The sequence below is a fragment of the Chiloscyllium plagiosum genome, unplaced genomic scaffold, assembly GCF_037043375.1.
Source record: "Chiloscyllium plagiosum isolate Xiang-an unplaced genomic scaffold, Cpla_swu_hap1 HiC_scaffold_27, whole genome shotgun sequence".
Lineage (NCBI taxonomy): Eukaryota > Metazoa > Chordata > Chondrichthyes > Orectolobiformes > Hemiscylliidae > Chiloscyllium > Chiloscyllium plagiosum.
In genome coordinates, this window is record NW_028270165.1 from 80,560,970 (window position 1) to 80,578,900 (window position 17,931).

Below are 17,931 nucleotides of genomic sequence, written 5' to 3' on the forward strand. Positions count from 1 at the left end.
GGGTGGTTGTTATGGGGGACTTTAACTTTCCTGATATTGATTGGGAAAGCTATAGCTCAAGTTCGTTAGATGGGTCAGTGTTTGTTCAATGTGTGCAGGAGAGTTTCCTGACACAATATGTAGACAGGCCAACAAGAGGTGAGGCCATACTGGATTTGGTTCTGGGTAACGAACCAGGCCAGGTGTTAGAATTAGAGGTAGGTGAGCACTTTGGGGATAGTGACCATAATTCGGTGATTTTAACACTCGTGATGGAGAGGGATAAGTGTGTACTACAGGGCAAGAGTTATAGCTGGGGTCAGGGAAATTATGATGCGGTGAGGCATGACTTAGGATGTGTGGCTTGGAAAAGTAGACTCCAAGGCAAGAGTGTAAATGATATGTGGAGCTTGTTCAAGGAGCAACTATTGAGTGTCCTTGATAATTATGTACCTGTCAGGCAGGGAGGAAAGGGTCGTGCGAGGGAGCCGTGGTTTAATAAGGAATTGGAATCCCTTGTTAAATGGAAGAGGGTGGCCTATCTCAAGATGAGACGTGAAGGTTCAATTGTGGCGATTGAGAGGGTAGCCAGGAAGGACCTGAAGAGAGAGCTAAGAGCAGCAAGGAGGGGACATGAAAGGTCCTTAGTCGGTAGGATTAGGGAAAACCCTAAGGCTTTCTATAGGTATGTTAGGAATAAAAGAATGACTAGGGTAGGAATAGGTCCAGTCAAGGATAGTAGTGGGAAGTTGCGTGTGGAGGCGGAAGAGATTGGGGAGACACTGAATGAATACTTTTCTTCAGTATTTACTCAGGAACAGGGCATTGTCGTCGATGTGAATACTGAGTCACAAATAAGTAGAATGGATGGCTTTGAGGTATGTAGAGAAGAGGTGTTGGAAATCCTGGAAAAGGTGAAAATAGATAGGTCCCCTGGGCCTGATGGCATTTATCCTAGGATTCTCTGGGAAGCAAGGGAGGAGATTGCAGAGCCATTGGCCTTGATTTTTATGTCCTCTTTGTCTACAGGAGTAGTGCCAGAAGACTGGAGGATAGCAAATGTGGTTCCCTTGTTCAAAAAGGGGAGTAGGGATAACCCTAGTAACTATAGGCCGGTGAGTCTCACTTCTGTTGTGGGCAAAGTCTTAGAGAGAATTGTAATGGATAGGATCTATGCACATCTGGATAGGAATAATGTGATCAAGGATAGTCAGCATGGTTTTGTGAAGGGCAGGTCGTGCCTCACAAACCTTATTGAATTCTTTGAAAAGGTGACGAAGGAGGTTGATGAGGGGAAAGCGGTAGATGTGGTATATATGGATTTTAGTAAGGCGTTTGATAAGGTTCCCCATGGTAGGCTACTGCAGAAAATACGGAGATATGGCATTGAGGGTGAGTTGGAGGTTTGGATTAGGAATTGGCTGGATGGAAGAAGACAGAGGGTAGTAGTTGATGGCAAAGTTTCTTCATGGAGTGCCGTCACTAGCAGTGTTCCGCAAGGATCTGTTTTGGGACCATTGCTGTTTGTCATTTTTATAAATGACCTGGAAGAGGGGTTAGAAGGTTGGGTGAGCAAGTTTGCGGATGATACGAAAGTCGGAGGAGTTGTTGACAGTGAGGAAGGATGCGGCAGGTTACAGCAGGATATAGAGAAGCTGCAGAGCTGGGCAGAAAGGTGGCAAATGGAATTCAATGTAGCTAAGTGTGAGGTGATTCACTTTGGGAAGAATAACAAAAAGATGGGGTACTGGGCTAATGGTCGGATACTTGGTAGTGTGGATGAGCAGAGGGATCTTGGTGTCCATGTACACAGATCTCTGAAAGTTGCCACCCAGGTAAATAGTGCGGTGAGGAAGGCATATGGCGTACTGGCTTTTATTGGTAGAGGAATTTGAGTTCCGGAGTCCTGAGGTCATGATGCAGTTGTATAAGACTCTGGTGCGGCCGCATCTGGAATATTGTGTGCAGTTTTGGTCGCCATACTATAGGAAGGATGTGGAGGCACTGGAACGGGTGCAGAGGAGGTTTACCAGGATGTTGCCTGGTATGGAAGGAAGATCGTATGAGGAAAGACTGAGACACTTGGGGCTGTTTTCATTAGAGAAAAGAAGGTTTAGGGGTGACTTGATTGAGGTGTACAAGATGATTAGGGGGTTAGATAGGGTTGACAGTGTGAACCTTTTCCCGCGTATGGAGTCGGGTATTACAAGGGGGCACAGCTTTAAATTAAGGGGGGGGGGTAGACATAGGACTGAAGTTAGGGGTAGGTTCTTCACTCAGCGAGTCGTAAGTTCATGGAATGCCCTGTCAGTAGCAGTGGTGGACTCTCCCTCTTTATGGGCATTTAAGCGGGCATTGGATAGGTATATGGAGGATAGTGGGTTAGTATAGGTTAGGTGGGCTTGGATCGGCGCAACATCGAGGGCCAAAGGGCCTGTACTGCGCTGTATTCTTCTATGACTTAAGGTTTTATATAAATAGGTTTCATCTCAGTTCAGACAATAATGAAATGTGTGAGGTTTGAGTCTGTCTGTATCCCAATCTTGAATCAGACTGGTTCTATTTCCAAAGTAGGAATTTACAAATATTACATGTATCAACTGCCTGCAGGTTGTGTGCTTTTTGATCAAAATTGAATATATCTGCAAATGCAAATTCACCCCATAGACCTGTGCATGCATGAGAGCGCGTGTGTCTGTTTGCGTGTGTGCATGCTTGAAGCGTGAGTGTGATGGAGGAGAAGCCTGTGAGAAGGTGTGAGTGTCTCAGAGAGAGTATGTGTATGAGAGAGGTATGGATAAAAGCGAGGGGTTGCATTTTGCTAAAACAAGGAAGGGCAGGATTTGTATAGTTAATGATAGGGCCCTGGGTTGCGTTGTAGAACAGAGACATGGTGGGTTTCAGGTACATTGTTCTATGAAAGTTGCATCATTGGTAGACAGGGTGGTTAAGAGGCGTTCAGTACACTTGCCTTCATTGTTCACAGCGTTGTGTATAGGAGTTGGGACATCATGTTGGTAAGACCACTGTCAGAGTATTGAGTACAGTTCTGGTCGCCCTGTTATCGCATGTCGGAGAAATTTGCCCAATAAGTTAGAGATCACAAAGCGTGGTTCAAAGTGAAATTGACAAACACTTTATTACAAGCAATGTCACTGGAAGAGAAACTGACTAGACTGACACAGAACTGACAGTCTGTACAGGTAGATCAGAATTTCTCTTCTAAGAGCTGAGGATGAGACCAGTTTTTATAATAATGCTGTACAATAAGGCTGATTAAGAAATGGGGAATATACAATGTATCTGGAAATGGAGTAATCTAGTTACAAGGATGCTAATTGGAAAACAGTTATCAGATGAATGTCCTGTTCCTTCACAGTGTAACATGCTGACTATCGATGGTTCCATTCCTCTTCACAGGTAGGTGTTAACTTCTCCTCTGAAGTGGTGAGGTGCTTCCATTTCTTGTTCCAGAAGCAAGTCCTTGCTGGTGGCTCTCTGTCTGACCTGCTCTTTGTGTGGCTTTGGTATTGTTGGGTTGTGAAACTGCCCTTGGGGCTTTGAGATACCTGTGGTGCTCTGTCATTGTTAGTGAGGTTGAAGTGTATTCCTTTGTCCGTGTGTGCTGTCTGGTTTGGCTTGCGAGCCTGCATGGGCATTCTGGGTGTTTTAGGTACAGTTTGGCCAATTTTGCTTTTGTGGGCCTATTGTGGGTTGGCAGAGTGGCAGATCTTTTTCCACAACTTCCCCCCCCCCCCCCCCTTTTCTTTTTGTTTTGCTTAGGGGAGGGACAAAAGGGGCAATGTAGCCGGAGCCAGGGGGATTGTCGGGTGGGGGTCTCGGTATCAGACAGGTAGCTCTCAGTGTCCGAGTCTGGTCCAGGAGAGGCTATTTTAGGAGCAGGGATGTTCTCCCAGTGGATCTGTGCTAGCTGAGCGGTAAGGGGGACAGAGGGTAACAGAATTGTACATAGGCGTGAACAGCACAGTCGGATAGCCATGGCTAGCACTCTAAGCCTGGCAATGATAGTGATGAGGGCTATCAGTCCCTGCAGTCAGGCTCTGCGCGTGCCCTCTTTCACACCGAGTAGGTAGTCCAGGGCCATCCTGTTCTGCAGAGTCACAGTACAGATGGCAAAAGCCTCCACATTCAGCTGGGCGAATGCATCTCCTGTGGAGTTTGCCACCTCCTGTACTGTGACAGCGAGTTCGTGGGCTTCTACCTGTAACTAAGGTTGCGGAGTGGGGTGACATCAGGTAGAGAGCTGCTTCAATGACAGCGAGGGCTTGTCTGCTGCGTGGCATGGGCTTGGGGAAGGGAGGGGACTGGGAGTGATAAATGAATGGTACCGCATACCCAACATTGTAGCTCCCAGTCCAGGAGAACGGCAGCCAGGGGTAGGCTTTGTGGCCACAGATAAAATAGGTGTCGTCGGTCTGGAGATGGGGTGTCTGGGTCTCTGTCCAGCTGGTGAGGAAGGTGGTATTCTGGGTGATCCTGTTGAGGACCTGTCGGTTTAAAATGCTGCCTTCTGCAGCGGATCGGCGTGCTGCGGGAGTTAGGAGCAGGGAGTCAGTGCACCAGCTCCAGTCAGCCTCCCATCCAGATGGCTGTGTGTGTTTCAAACAGATGGATCCTGCAGGTGGCCCGTGTGTGTTAGTGTCAGCAATGGTCTGGGCTGGGGGCTCATGGGAGAGGTTGTAGGCCGGGTAAAACCACCCTTTATATTTTTCCAGGTGGTAACCCGCAGACCTCCAGCGGGCAGGGCTGTTGCCCCCATATTTGGTCATTGCTGGTGGTATTTTGAGTGTGGTAACTTCAGGGGACCAGTCTGGTTCCAGGCACCATTCTGCCATGTCAGAGATATTTAAGGGGATTGAGGCTAAGGAAATGCCCCCCGTGAGAGTGGACAGGGACCTAGTGCAGATCCAGCAGCGGGTCTGATTAAATCGCTGGGCATACCCATGGGCCATTTTGAGGAAGGTGTTGGCCTGCAAATCACAGTGGGTTATGAAATGTTCTGCCCCTTGGCCCTGTTTACCGGCAAGCCACAGTGTGATGGTCAGACAGATCAGATGGTGATGGCTGCCGCGAGCAGCTGGATTCATCCTCTGTGTTCGGAGTGGTGCCTTCCTCTGTGTGGTCCCTGTTCAGAGGTTGTGGAGCCCTCTTGCAGCGGGTGGTATGTGTCCATTCGGGCCATCCTTCCGGTTTCACAGCAGTCCGGGTTGTCATCAGGATCAGGTACAGACCTTTCCACCGAGGGGAGAGAGAATCTTTTTCTAGTGATTTTATCATGACATATCCCCAGGTCAGAACAGATGAATGGGCAATGATTGGGGTGTGGGAATGCAGTCCTGACCTGGTTGTGTGAGCACTAATGCTCCTGCTAAGGGCCTGGACATACTGTAGTGGGGCCTCTTGTGTCAGAAGCAGGGCTGTGTCTGTGGTGAGTGTCAGGGGTCTGGTGGCAGTGGGCATAGGCTGCCCCATAAGTACTTGAAAAGGGGTGAGCACAGCTGTTCAGTTTGGATGCGCATGTGTAGCATAGAGGGCAAGTGGCAAGGTGTCTGACCAGGTCAGTCCTGTTTTCTGGGTGGTTTTAGTCAGTGTGGTCTTCAGGATGCCATTCATCTGCTCGACCATGCCTGACGACGGGTTGGTTGGGGATGGGGTGTCGCCATGGTATCTCTAGTGCCTCGCTAATGCTGGTCACAAGCTAAGCCGTGAGTGAGTCCCCCTCTCCGTCTCTATGCTACTCGGAACTCCAGGTCTGGGGTGACATCCTTTAGAAGACATTTTACGACCATACATGCATCATCCTTTCTTAAGGGAAATGCTTCCACCCATTTGGAGAACATATCTCTGATGACCAGGATGTACTTGTAACCCTGTTTTTGGGGCATGTGTGTGAAGTCAATCTGTAAGAGGCTGAAAGGCCCCTCAGGAACTGGCAGGTACTTGGCAACTGGCTTCACTGCATTGTTCTGCAGGCAGATGAGGCACTGTGACAGCAGGACTTGGGCAGCGGCAGTGAATCCTGGTGCATACCAGGACTGCGTTACAGTGTGTATCATGCCCCTCTTGCCCATGTGGCCAATGCTGTGGGCTGCTAGGGCCAGTGTGTGTACGTGGGCACTTGGGCAATTGATGCGGCCATCAGGGTGTATTAGCAGGTTGAGGGGAGGAGATTGTGTGGCCCCAATGCAGGCCCAACTGTCCTTTTCCTGCTGTGGAGCAGTTTCTTGGGTAGCTTGCACAGCATCTATGGGGTCAGGGAATACTGGGGCCTTTGCTATTCTGGGAGCCTGCAGGATGTAGATGGTGGGGTGCAGTGCGACTTCCGGGCTGCTGTGTCAGCTGAGGCATTCCCGAGGGTGACCGGGTCAGTGGCAGAGGTATGGGCGCGGCATTTGATAATTGCTAAGGCTGAGGGTAACAGGGCTGCTTCCAGGAGATTAGAAATCAGCGTAGCGTGTTGTAGTGGCCTCCCTGCTGACGTGATGAAGCCTCTCTGTTTCCAGAATGTGCCAAAATCGTGGATGACTCCGAAGGCATATCTGGAGTCAGGATAAATGTTTGCTGTGTGTCCTTTAGCAATGACACCAGCCCTAGTGAGTGCAAACAGCTCTGCAGCTTATGCAGATGTGCCATTTGGCAGTGCAGCTGACTCTAGAACTGTGAAAGGAGTGCAGAGGGCACATCCTGCCAGTGTGCAGTGGTCTGAGGGCCTGAAGGATGAGCCATATGTATAGAATATGAGGTCAGAGTTGTCTAGAGGTGTTTCAGAGAGGTCAGGGCATGGGGCAACGACCTGCTGGACAAGGTCTAAACAGTTGTGTTCATCCGTAAGAGTGGTCAGAGTGAGTGGGAGCAGGGTGGTGGGGTTCAGGGCAGGGGCACGTTGTAGGGACAGGATAGCTTTGGATAGTAAAGCAACCTCATATCCAATTCTCTGGGTGGCAGTGAAATGTTGCTGCTGGAAATGGAGTAATCTAGTTACAATGATGCTAATCGGAAAACAGTTATCAGAGGAATGTCCTAATTCTCTACACAAAGCAACATTCTGACAGTATCGATGGATCAGGAGCTTCCATTCCTCTTCGCAGGTAGGTGCTAATGTTTCCTCTGAAGCGGTGAGGTGCTTCCATTGTCCTGTCCTGGGAGCAATGCTCTTGCTGGTGCCTCTCTGTCTGACCTGTCCTTTGTGTGGTTTTGGTATTGCTGGGTTGTGAAACTGCCCTCAGGGCTTTGGGATAGCTGTGGTACTCTGTCATTGTTAGTGGGTGCTTTAGGTGTACAGGTATTCCCTTGCTTGCAAGTGCTGTCTAGTTTCACTTGTTAGCCTGCTTGGTCCCTGCTAAGACATTCTGGGTGTTTTGGTACAGTTTGGCCAATTTTGCTTTTGTGGGCCTATTGTGGGTTGCCAGGGTGGCAGATCTTTTCCCACATACAATTACCAGGAATACTTGGAATCCTGAGAAGGATTCAAGTGAATCCTAGAGAGATGTTGCATCCCTTGGACTATTCCCAGAAAGTGAATGAACTATCAAGACTCCAATTAATTGGTAATTTTTATTTGTTTAAAAATGTGAAAACTTAATGGAGAGTTCTCCCAGTTAATCATTGGGTATTCAAATTTCTCTTCAGAATTAAAGATCATAACAAAACTGGGTGTCATTGTGGGATGTTGAATCTGTAGTATGTGCTTGGTAAAATTTGGATGAACAATATTTCAAAGTGAATTTTATCGTGTTAAGTACTAAGACTTTCTGGAGAGGAAAGATTTGCCCTTGTGTGTTTTGCAACACTTAATCAAGGTCAGTTCAATAGAATACGCAGACAAGTTGATGCTCGAGTTGAGAGCTGTGGCAAAATATCAGAAATAATGCAGGCAGTAGCACGGCAATTAGGGTTAGAAAGTTAGCTAAAAGAATTATAAAAACAGGTTGGAAAGTTTTGTCAGCTTTTCTTAAAAAAAGTTAACAAAATGAGTCTGGGGATTCAGTAATGGAGGATAAAGAGATGGCACATGAATTGAAAAGAGTTTGAATCTGACTTCACTAGAGAGGATACAAATAACACCCTGGAACTAGCTGTAAATCAGGAATTGAAAGGGAGGGAGGAACTGAAGAAAATTACAATCACCAAGGAATTAGATTAGATTAGATTAGATTAGATTACAGTGTGGAAACAGGCCCTTCGGCCCAACAAGTCCACACCGACCCGCCGAAGCGAAACCCACCCATACCCCTACATTTACCCCTTACCTAACACTACGAGCAATTTAGTATGGCCAATTCACCTGACCCTGCACATCTTTGGACTGTGGGAGGAAACCGGAGCACCCGGAGGAAACCCACGCAGACACGGGGAGAACGTGCAAACTCCACACAGTCAGTCGCCTGAGGCGGGAATTGAACCCGGGTCTCTGGCGCTGTGAGGCAGCAGTGCTAACCACTGTGCCACCGTGCCGCCCACTATGCCAGCGTGCCGCCCACTAGTACTGAGTAAACTGTTGGAACTACGAGCTGATAAGGCCCGGGTATTTGAAGGAATTCATCCTCGACTCTGAAAGAGAAATTAGCGAGTGAAATAAGACCATAAGACATAGGAGTGGAAGGAAGGCCATTTGGCGCATCGAGTCCACTCCGCCATTCAATCATGGCTGATGGGCATTTCAACTCTACTTACCCGCATTCTCCCCGTAATAGTTAATGTATTGGTTTTAATTTTCCAAACCTCATTAGTTTCAGGGATGGTTTCTTTAGATTGGAAAAATCATTTCTTCAAAAAGGGAGACAGAGAACAGGAAACTGCAGACCATTTAACTTAACATATGTAATGGGGAAAATGTTCAAAGCTATTATCAAAGATATTATGACAGGGCACTTGTATAAGTTCAAGGTAATCAGGCAGCGTGAATGTGTTTTTGTCAATGGGAAATAATGTTGTAATAATTTTTTGAAGAACGGCCTCTCCGCACTGCGACTGAGCTGATGAATCTCCAGTGCCCACAGGGAATGGAATCCCTTCCCTCAGTCCCCACATTTCCACAACTTCTCCGCAGTTCTGGTGACTTTTTGGCTCTGTGTTTCCAATAAACAATTGAAAGTGTGATCACACTCAGGAAACGTGTACAGTCACTCCCTCCTGCGAATAGTGTCATGTTCCTTCAGTCTGTGTAACTGGTTAATGCGCTGCCCATAGTCAGCTCAGAGACTCTCTCAACAAGGGGAAAAGACGTACAAAGGTTGAGCAGCGAGACAAAATGCAAAAGCAATAAAATGTCGAACCACGGGGAAAACATATTGTGGCTCGACCCCTTTTTCCCCCATTGGCATTTGGACACTTAAAATCTGCCAGTAACACCAGCATCCCGATAGAGCATACAGCGCATGTTTGCCGGTGTCAGCAACGCCATGCGCATGCTCGCCGGGTGTCAGCAAAACACTGGGCATGTTCATCGCAGTCCGCACAAAAAGACGCGCGATCTTCTTTTGATTGACCAATAGGGAGTACAGGAGGACCAGAAGGAGTCTAGTCCTCCTGCCAATCAGAGCCACCCCATTGTCTGAATGCGGAAGTTGGACCCTGAGTTTCGGAAGCTGCTGCTACTGCTCCTGTTTCTCTGAATGAAGATTGAGCTTCACCCCAGACTGCAATCTCCTTCCTCTGTCCAACATCTGTAAGTACGGCACTCTCTTTTCTCACCACCATGTCTTTATTTTCATCCAGGGCTTCAGTTGTTGACTTGCAGCAACTGAAAGGAAAGGGAGTGAATCGGGGTGGACAGACTCTGGAAACGTTGCTCCACGTCTGTGTCGCAATTGGCAAAATAGACAGGCAGGAGACTGGAAGAACAAGCCAGGTAGCATCAGGAGGTGGAGAAGTCGACGTTTCAGGGGTAACCCTTCTTCAGGATTGGGGATGGGTGCAGATAAAGAGTGTCCTTGGGGCAGGGTGGTGAATTGGGGATAGGTGAAAGGTCTGACCTGGTTGGTGAATGGGAGGAATAAATCTGGTTCGTGACAGTGATGAGTGGAAATGAAGGGGAGGAGCTGAGAAGGGAGTCGGTGGGTGGGGGGAATGGGAAGTGAGGTTATTTGAGACTAGAGAACTCAATGTTGAGTCCTCAAGGCTATAATCTTTGAGGAGAAAGTGAGGTCTGCAGATGCTGGAGATCAGAGCTGGAAATGTGTTGCTGGAAAAGCGCAGCAGGTCAGGCAGCATCCAGGGAACAGGAGAATCGACGTTTCGGGCATAAGCCCTTCTTCGGGCATAAGCCCTTCCTGAAGAAGGGCTTATGCCCGAAACGTCGATTCTCCTGTTCCCTGGATGCTGCCTGACCTGCTGCGCTTTTCCAGCAACACATTTCCAGCTCCTCAAGGCTATAGGCTGCCCAGGCGGAAGATGAGGTGTTGTTCCTCCAATTTACTATTTGGTTCATTGTGGCAATGGAGAAAGCCTAAGATAGTCTTTTCAGAAAGGGAGTGGGAAGGGGAAATGGGCAGTGACTGTGGACCCGCCTGCGACGTTCAGCAAACCGTTCCCAAGTTTATGCTCAGTCTCCACAATGTAGAGAAGACCACAATTGGAAAACATGAGAAAAAGAGTACAACAATATGAAGTTGTGAAAAAGAGCAGAAAGGAAGTGTATTATTTAAATGGTGATATGCTGAGATGTGGAGAAAGTGAGATCTGCAGATACTGGTGATTAGAGTCAGTAAGTGTGGCGCTGGAAAAGCACAGCAGGTCAGACAGCATCTGAGGGGCAGGACAGTCGATGTTTCAGGCACAAGGGAATAGGGAATGATATGTGGATATAGAAAGGGAGTTCAGTGTCTTTCTACACCAGTCACTGCCAGTTGTTAGACAGGTGCAGCAAGCAATCAGCAAAACAAGTGGTATATTAACAAGAGGAATTGTGTTCTGAATTGTGGATGCCTTCCTGCAGTTAGGGGTCATTGAATATATTCAAGGCTGAGTTTATCTGAGTTTTGAGCAACAATAAAGTGGATGTTTATGGGAGAAAGCAAGAAAATGTTTTTAAGACAAGTACAGAACAGTTACAGAGTCATACAGCAAAGAAACAGACCATTCAGTCCAACTAGTCCACGCTGAATATATTCACAAACTCATCTAGTCCCACCTGCCAGTGTTCGGCCCATATCCCACCGAACCTTTCCTATTCATGTAATTAACCAAATGTCTTTTGAAAGTAACATCACTTCCTCTGGACATTCATTCCACACATGAACCACTGTATTTAAAAAAAAACTACCTCAAGTCTTTTCAAAACCTTTCTCCTCTCTCCTTTTCAAAATTTGCTGCCTAATGCTGAAACCCCCACCTGAGGGAAATGACACCTGCCATTCACCTCATGTATACTTCTCATGATTTTATAAACCTCTATAAGGTCACTTCTCAACCTCCTGTGCTCCAGTGAAGAAAGTCCCAGCCTATCCACCAAGATGTAGGAAGATTCATATCCAGTTATGGTCTGTTCAATGCTGGGGCAGGCTCGAAAGACCAAATGGCCAACTCCTGCTCCCAATTCTCACGCTCTGTGTCCAAAGTTAAAAATCAAAAACACAGGATTATGGTCCAACAGGTTTATTTGGAAGCACTAGCTTTCAGACTGCTGCTCCTTCATCGGGTGGTTGTGAAGAATAAGATTGTAAGACACTGAATTTATAGCAAAAGTTTACAGTGGGATGTAACTGAAATTATATATTGAAAAAGACCTGGGTTATTGTTAAGTCTCTCCTCTTTTAGAATAACCATGTTGGTTTTAGTTCTTTCATATGTAAATAGCAAAACCTTTTTTAAAAGTTACATTCCCAATTGGTATCATGTTGTCTCAGATAACGTATTGGAAGTGTGAGTTTCCCTGTTTGAGGCTGCCTGTACCACAACGGTTAGACTGATTCTAATCTTAAAAAATGGATTAACAGAATCTTACTTGGATTCATGCAGTTTGTGTCCAGGACAGCAAGAGACCATCAGATATAGGAACAGCAATTAGGCCATTCTGCCCATTGGGTTTGCTCATACCATTCAATCGTGGCTGTTACGTTTCTTATCCGCGTTCTCCTGCTTTTTCCCCGTAACCCTTGATCCCCTTGATACTCAAGAACCTATCTATCTCAGTCCTAAATATCCTCAGTGACCTGGCCTCCACAGCCTTCTGTGGCAGTTAATTCCTTAGAGTCATTACTCTCTGGCTGAAGATGTTTCTCCTTATCACCAATGTAAAGGTCTTCCCTTTACTCTAAGACTGTGCCTCGAGCCCTAGTCTCTCCTCCCAATGGAAAGATCTTCCCCACATCAACTCTGTCCAGGCCGTCCAGTATTCTGAATGTTTCAATTAGATCTCCCCTGAGTGTGGGCCTGTTAAACAGCATGAACCAGACCCTTCAGGATGAAATACAGCAGGGATTAGGTTCTACAAAGTGAGAAGAGAGGGAGAGTGTGTGGGATGGAGATTTTCAGCTTTGGGAGAATAAGAGAGGAAGCAGAATTCACTCTCAATTAGAATTGATCGGATGGTCCAATGGTCCAAGGAGTGTCAGATGGAGTTTAATTTAGAGAAATGTGAGGTTTTTCATTTTGGTCAAGCAATCCAGGCAGGACTGGCACAGTGAAGGGGAGTGTTGCAGAACAAAGAGACCTTGGAGTGCAGGTTCATAGCTCCTTGAAAGTGGAGTTGCAGGTAGACAGGATAGTGGTGGTGGTGTTTGGTATGCTTTCCTTTATTGGTCAGCGTATTGAGTATAGGCATTGGGAGATCATGTTGTGGCTGTACATTGGTAAGGCGACTTTTGGAATAGTGCGTCCAGTTCTGGTCTCCCTGCTTTCGGAAAGAACTTGTGAAACTTTGAGAGGGGTCGGAAAAGATTTGCGAGGATGTTGCTAGACTTGGAGGGTTTGAAGTACCCTGGAGAATCGGAGGCTGAGGGGCAGCCATATAGAGGTTTATAACGAGCATGGATAGGGTGAATATCCAAGGTCTTTTCCCCAAGGTAGGAGAGTCCAAAACTAGAGGGCATATGTTTGAGGTGAGAGGGGAATGATTTAAAAGGGCCCTGAGGGGCAACTTTTTCACGCAGAGGGTTGTGCATGTATGGAACGAGCTGCCAGAGGAAGTGGTGAGGCTGGTACAATTATCTTTAAAATGCATCTGGCTGGGTACATGAATAGGAATGGTTTAGAACCATAAGAGCCATCTGCTGGCAAATGGGACTAGATTAATTTCAGATATCTGTTTGGCACAGACAGTTTGACCAAAGGGTCTGTCTCCGTGCTGTATGACTAATTGTCTTCGGTGAAAGCAGGAGTGTGGTTGTGAAGACTGGACTTTCAGAGCAACTTTCAAAGATTTTTTTGCCCTTACTGTGAGCAGAAGAAGTTACAATGAAATATTTGATTTGTGAGAGAGCAACTGAGTGAGTGTGGACATTTGGGATTTTGGTGGAAAGTGGGAATTCATTGCACTGTGGGGATCAAGCCCTCCCTATCCAGTCATTTCAGCTGGTGGATGAGACTCGGCAGTTCATGCAGGCAGTCAATCCAGATAATATTTTATAAATTCCTGCTTTGGAAATAGAAACAGTCTGACTCAAGATTGAGATACAGGCAAACTCTGACCTCATACCTTTAATGCATTGTCTGAGCTGAGATGCCACCTTTTGTTGTAAAGCCTTATGTTATCTTGAGAGGGTGCCTTACAGGAAGTTCTGGAATTTACATATTAATGATACCTGCAATCCATTCTAAAAGATGAAAGACTTAACAATCCAGATTTGTTCAATATATCATTTCAGTGGCAGGCCACAAATGTCTTTCCATAAATTCTGTGCCTTATGGTCTTATTCTCCACAACCACCTGATGAAGGAGCAGTGCTCCGAACGCTGGTCCTTCCAAATAAACCTGTTGGACTATAACCCGGGTTTGTGTGATTTTTAACTTTGCCCAGGTTAGGGTGGATTGACCATGCTAAATTATGCATAGTGCCCAGGGATGTGCAGGTGAGGGTGGATTGGCCGTGTTAAAGTACCCATCGTGCCCAAGGAGGTGCAGGTTTGTGTGGGTTAGCCATGCTAACTTACACATAGTGTCCAGGGATGTGCAAGGTAGGGTGGATTGGCCAAGGGATATGGGCCAAGTGCTGGCAAATGGGACTAAATTGATTTACAATATCTGGTCAGCAAAGACGAATTGGACCAAAACGTCTGTTACTGTGCGGTATACCTTAATGACTCTGGCTTTCTACTAAGGTTTGCCACGTCTCTTCTGTTCAGTTTCTCTCTGGTGTCTGTGTTAATACCTTGATGTGTCTGGTTATTCCTCAAGCTGCATTCCCGATTCATCCTGAATTGACACATTTTGTTTTGCTTCCCAAAATCAGACCTGCTCACTCTCAGCAGTATCCCAATGTTGTGAAAGATGTTAACTTTCAGGTGGAGTTATCCAATATGTAAGTCTTGACGTTTTTGCTGTTCTGATCCTGAATCAGCACCTTCAGGAGAATTACTTGGAGCGGAGTGAGAACAGAGAGGGGGAGAGGGAGAGGGGGAGAAGGATGTTGCTTTCAATTTTGTGGAATAACAAAAGAAAAGAATGCTCCATTGCTTGTTCTGAATTTCTACACTGCATTGACAGTGATGACATTTATAATCTCTTTTTTCCAGAGTATTTGAAGATCCGAAGACAGAAGTTTCAAAATGAACAGATGAAGGCCTTATGCCCGAAATATTGACTCTCCTGCTCCTCGGATGCTTCCTGACCTGCTGTGCTTTTCCAGCGCCGCACTGTTCAACACTGACTCTCCCCCATCTGCGGTCCTCACTTTCACGTCAATATCTGACAGTCTCTCAATCGATTGGGGCAGCCACGATTTTTTTATTACAATTCTGTGAGAAGGAGCAAAGCTTTTTGGTTCCTATTTCAGTACATTTTCATTATCAGTGGGTCTGGATGAGAGACCCTACTGTTGCTGCGCACTGAGTGTGGAGCCTGAAACTGTTATCCGGCCTGGAAAGAGGAACTCACAGCAGTAAGGGGCAGTACATGCGTTTACTTGTGGCTGAAGCTTCGGACATGGAGAAACCGTGGAAGTGTGGTAACTGTGGGAAAGGCTTCCGTACTCCGTCTGACCTGGAGATTCATTGGCGCATCCACACCGGGGAGAGGCCGTTCTCCTGTCCCAAGTGCGGGAAGGGCTTTACCCAGGTCTCTGCCCTGCTTAGGCACCAGTGGATCCACACGGAGGAGAGGCCTTTCAGCTGCCCTGAGTGTGGGAAGGCCTTCAGCGATTCATCCTCCCTCCTGACCCACCGGCGAGTACATACGGGAGAGAGGCCCTTCAGCTGCCCCGAGTGCGGGAAGGCCTTCAGCAATTCCTCCACCCTACTGAGGCACCAGCGGGTCCACACGGGGGAGACCCCCTTCAGCTGCCCCGAGTGCGGGAAGGCCTTCAGCCGTTCCTCCAATTTGCTGACCCACCAGCAGGTCCACACGGGGGAGAGGCCCTTCAGCTGTCCTGATTGCGGGAAGGCCTTCAGCTATTCCTACTCCCTGCTGAAACACCAGCGGGTCCACACGGGGGAAAAGCCCTTCAAATGTTCCGAGTGTGGAAAGGCCTTCAGCGATTCCTCCTCCCTGCTGACTCACCGGCGAGTCCATACGGGGGAGAGGCACTTCAGCTGCCCTGAGTGTGGGAAGGCTTTCACCCGCTCCTCCCACCTCCGGAGCCACCAGCGACTTCACGTACCATCGCAGGGGGACTGACAAAGCGACTGCCGAGTGCCGTTATCGACTGGACTATTAACCCAGTTCTGGGATCTGTTGGGTTTGAATACCACCGCGGCAGATGGCGGAATTGGAATACGGTCAGAATCTAACGATGAAACCATTTTCTGTGGGTGGGGGGGAGGGGAGAGAAAACCCCAATCTGATTCACGCCCTTTTTCGGGAAGGGAACTGTCGTTGTTGGAAAGGATTAACTCAGTCGTCCCAGCTGCATCCTTTACCCGGTCTGGCCTACACGTGACTCCAGACCCACAGCAGTCTGTTTCACTCCACACTGCCCCCGTTCCCGGCCCCATGGGTTAAGGCTGTACCAAGGATCCAATTACAAAGGGACAACTATGTGCTGACCGATAGTAAAGAAAGTGAGGTGGGGTGGGGGCGAGGGAGTGTGTGCGCTTTGACCTTGAGCTGTTTAAAAAGCCGCTACTTTTTCTACATCTTTTTGCTGGGGGGGTGGGGGGGGGTGGTGGGATCTGAAGTTGTAACAAAGTTGGGTCACAATAAAGATTACCTGAATTTACTGCTGGGCTCAGACTCTCATTGAAAGCTTTGAGCTCCAGATGTTTTTTTGTTTTAAAGCTGCTCATTTCTTCCAGCCTCCTGCACTAAGTTTCTAATGTCGTGTATCAGATGGAGCAGTGAATGAGTAGCTAGTATCATTAGAAATTGTAAATTTTTAAGGAGTACAGGTACTGCATCGTTTCATCAACATTGTAAAGGTTACTGGCTGCACTGGGAGGGGTGGGCTGTGTTCACTCGAAACTCTTATCTTTAAAATTGAGAATAGCTAAAATGATATATTCAGAAACATCATTGAAGTGTGAACGCATTTCAGTTTTTTAAAAGAGCTGCTGAAATCTTTCTGAAACTTGCACTGGAATATGTGCAGTTAGGCCACAGCTCAGGACAGGCTGTAAGGGGTGAATGACCTATTCCTCATTTTATGAAATTGGTTTCCAGCTATGTAGACATAGTCATAGAGTTGTACAGCCTGAAACAAACCCTTCAGTCCATACCTTAAATGAATCTGGTGACCCATTTGCCAGCATTTGGCCTATGTTCATCTGTACCCTTCCTATTCGTATCCCCATCCAGATGCCTTTTAAATGTTGTAATTGTACCAGCCTCCACCACTTCTGCTGTTATTCCATACACGCACCACCCTCTGCGTGAAAATGTTGCCCCTCAGGTCCATTTCCCCACTCACCTTCAACCTATGCTCCTTTAGATTAGATTAGATTACTTACAGTGTGGAAGCAGGCCCTTCGACCCAACAAGTCCACACCGACCCGGCGAAGCGCAACCCACCCAGACCCATTCCCCTACATTTACCCCTGCACCTAACACTATGGGCAATTTAGCATGGCCAATTCACCTGACCTGCACATTTTTGGACTGTGGGAGGAAACCGGAGCACCCGGAGGAAACCCACGCAGACACGGGGAGAATGTGCAAACTCCACACAGTCAGTCGCCTGAGGCGGGAATTGAACCCGGGTCTCTGGCGCTGTGAGGCAACAGTGCTAACCACTGTGCCACTGTGCCACCCACCTTGGGGTGGACCTTGGGGAAAGACCTTAGGTATTCACCCTATCCATGCCCCTTACAAATGTCTATAATTTTGAGGAGGAGAAAATGAGGACTGCAGATGCTAGACATCATTTCCCACACCCCCCTAGTTTATCCCAGTCCCATGCCTTCAACTCAGCACTGCCCTTCTGATCTGTCTCTGTCCATCAACTTTTCAATCTCAGCTCCACCCACTTCTCCAACCTATCCATCGCCAAACCGTTACTACCTGATGCCTGGAGGAGGAACGCCTCATATTTTGTCCTTGCGGGCAAGGTCGCAAGGCAGATGTGGATTTCAACAGTTTCCTCACTTCCCCCACTTTATTCCAATCCCAAGCCTTCAATCAGCGCTGCCCCTTCTGACCTGTCCATCATTTTTTCCTATCTATCTGCATCATAACCCCCTCTGACCTATCAGCTTGCCACCCCCCCATCCCATCACTCACTCACACACACACACACACACACACACACACACACACACACACACACACACCCCTTCATCTACCTTTGGCATTCTCAGCTACCTTGTCCCCCAACCCCACCTTCTCCCCATTTATCTCTCAGC

General features: G+C 47.5%; 1 protein-coding gene across 1 annotated transcript; it reads left to right on the forward strand.

The window, feature by feature from the left end:
* The first annotated feature begins 9,500 nt into the window (after positions 1 to 9,500).
* Positions 9,501 to 15,902, forward strand: LOC148144668 (uncharacterized). Its single transcript, XM_087975031.1, has 2 exons — positions 9,501 to 9,667; positions 14,674 to 15,902. The coding sequence occupies exon 2, from the start codon at positions 15,053 to 15,055 to the stop codon at positions 15,770 to 15,772; it is 720 nt and encodes a 239-aa protein (XP_087831157.1). The 5' UTR covers positions 9,501 to 9,667; positions 14,674 to 15,052; the 3' UTR covers positions 15,773 to 15,902.
* Positions 15,903 to 17,931: the final 2,029 nt, after the last annotated feature.

Coding starts and splice junctions, on each gene's coding strand:
- LOC148144668 (XM_087975031.1), top strand. CDS start 15,053: ATGCGTTTACTTGTGGCTGAAGCTTCGGACATGGAGAAACCGTGGAAG.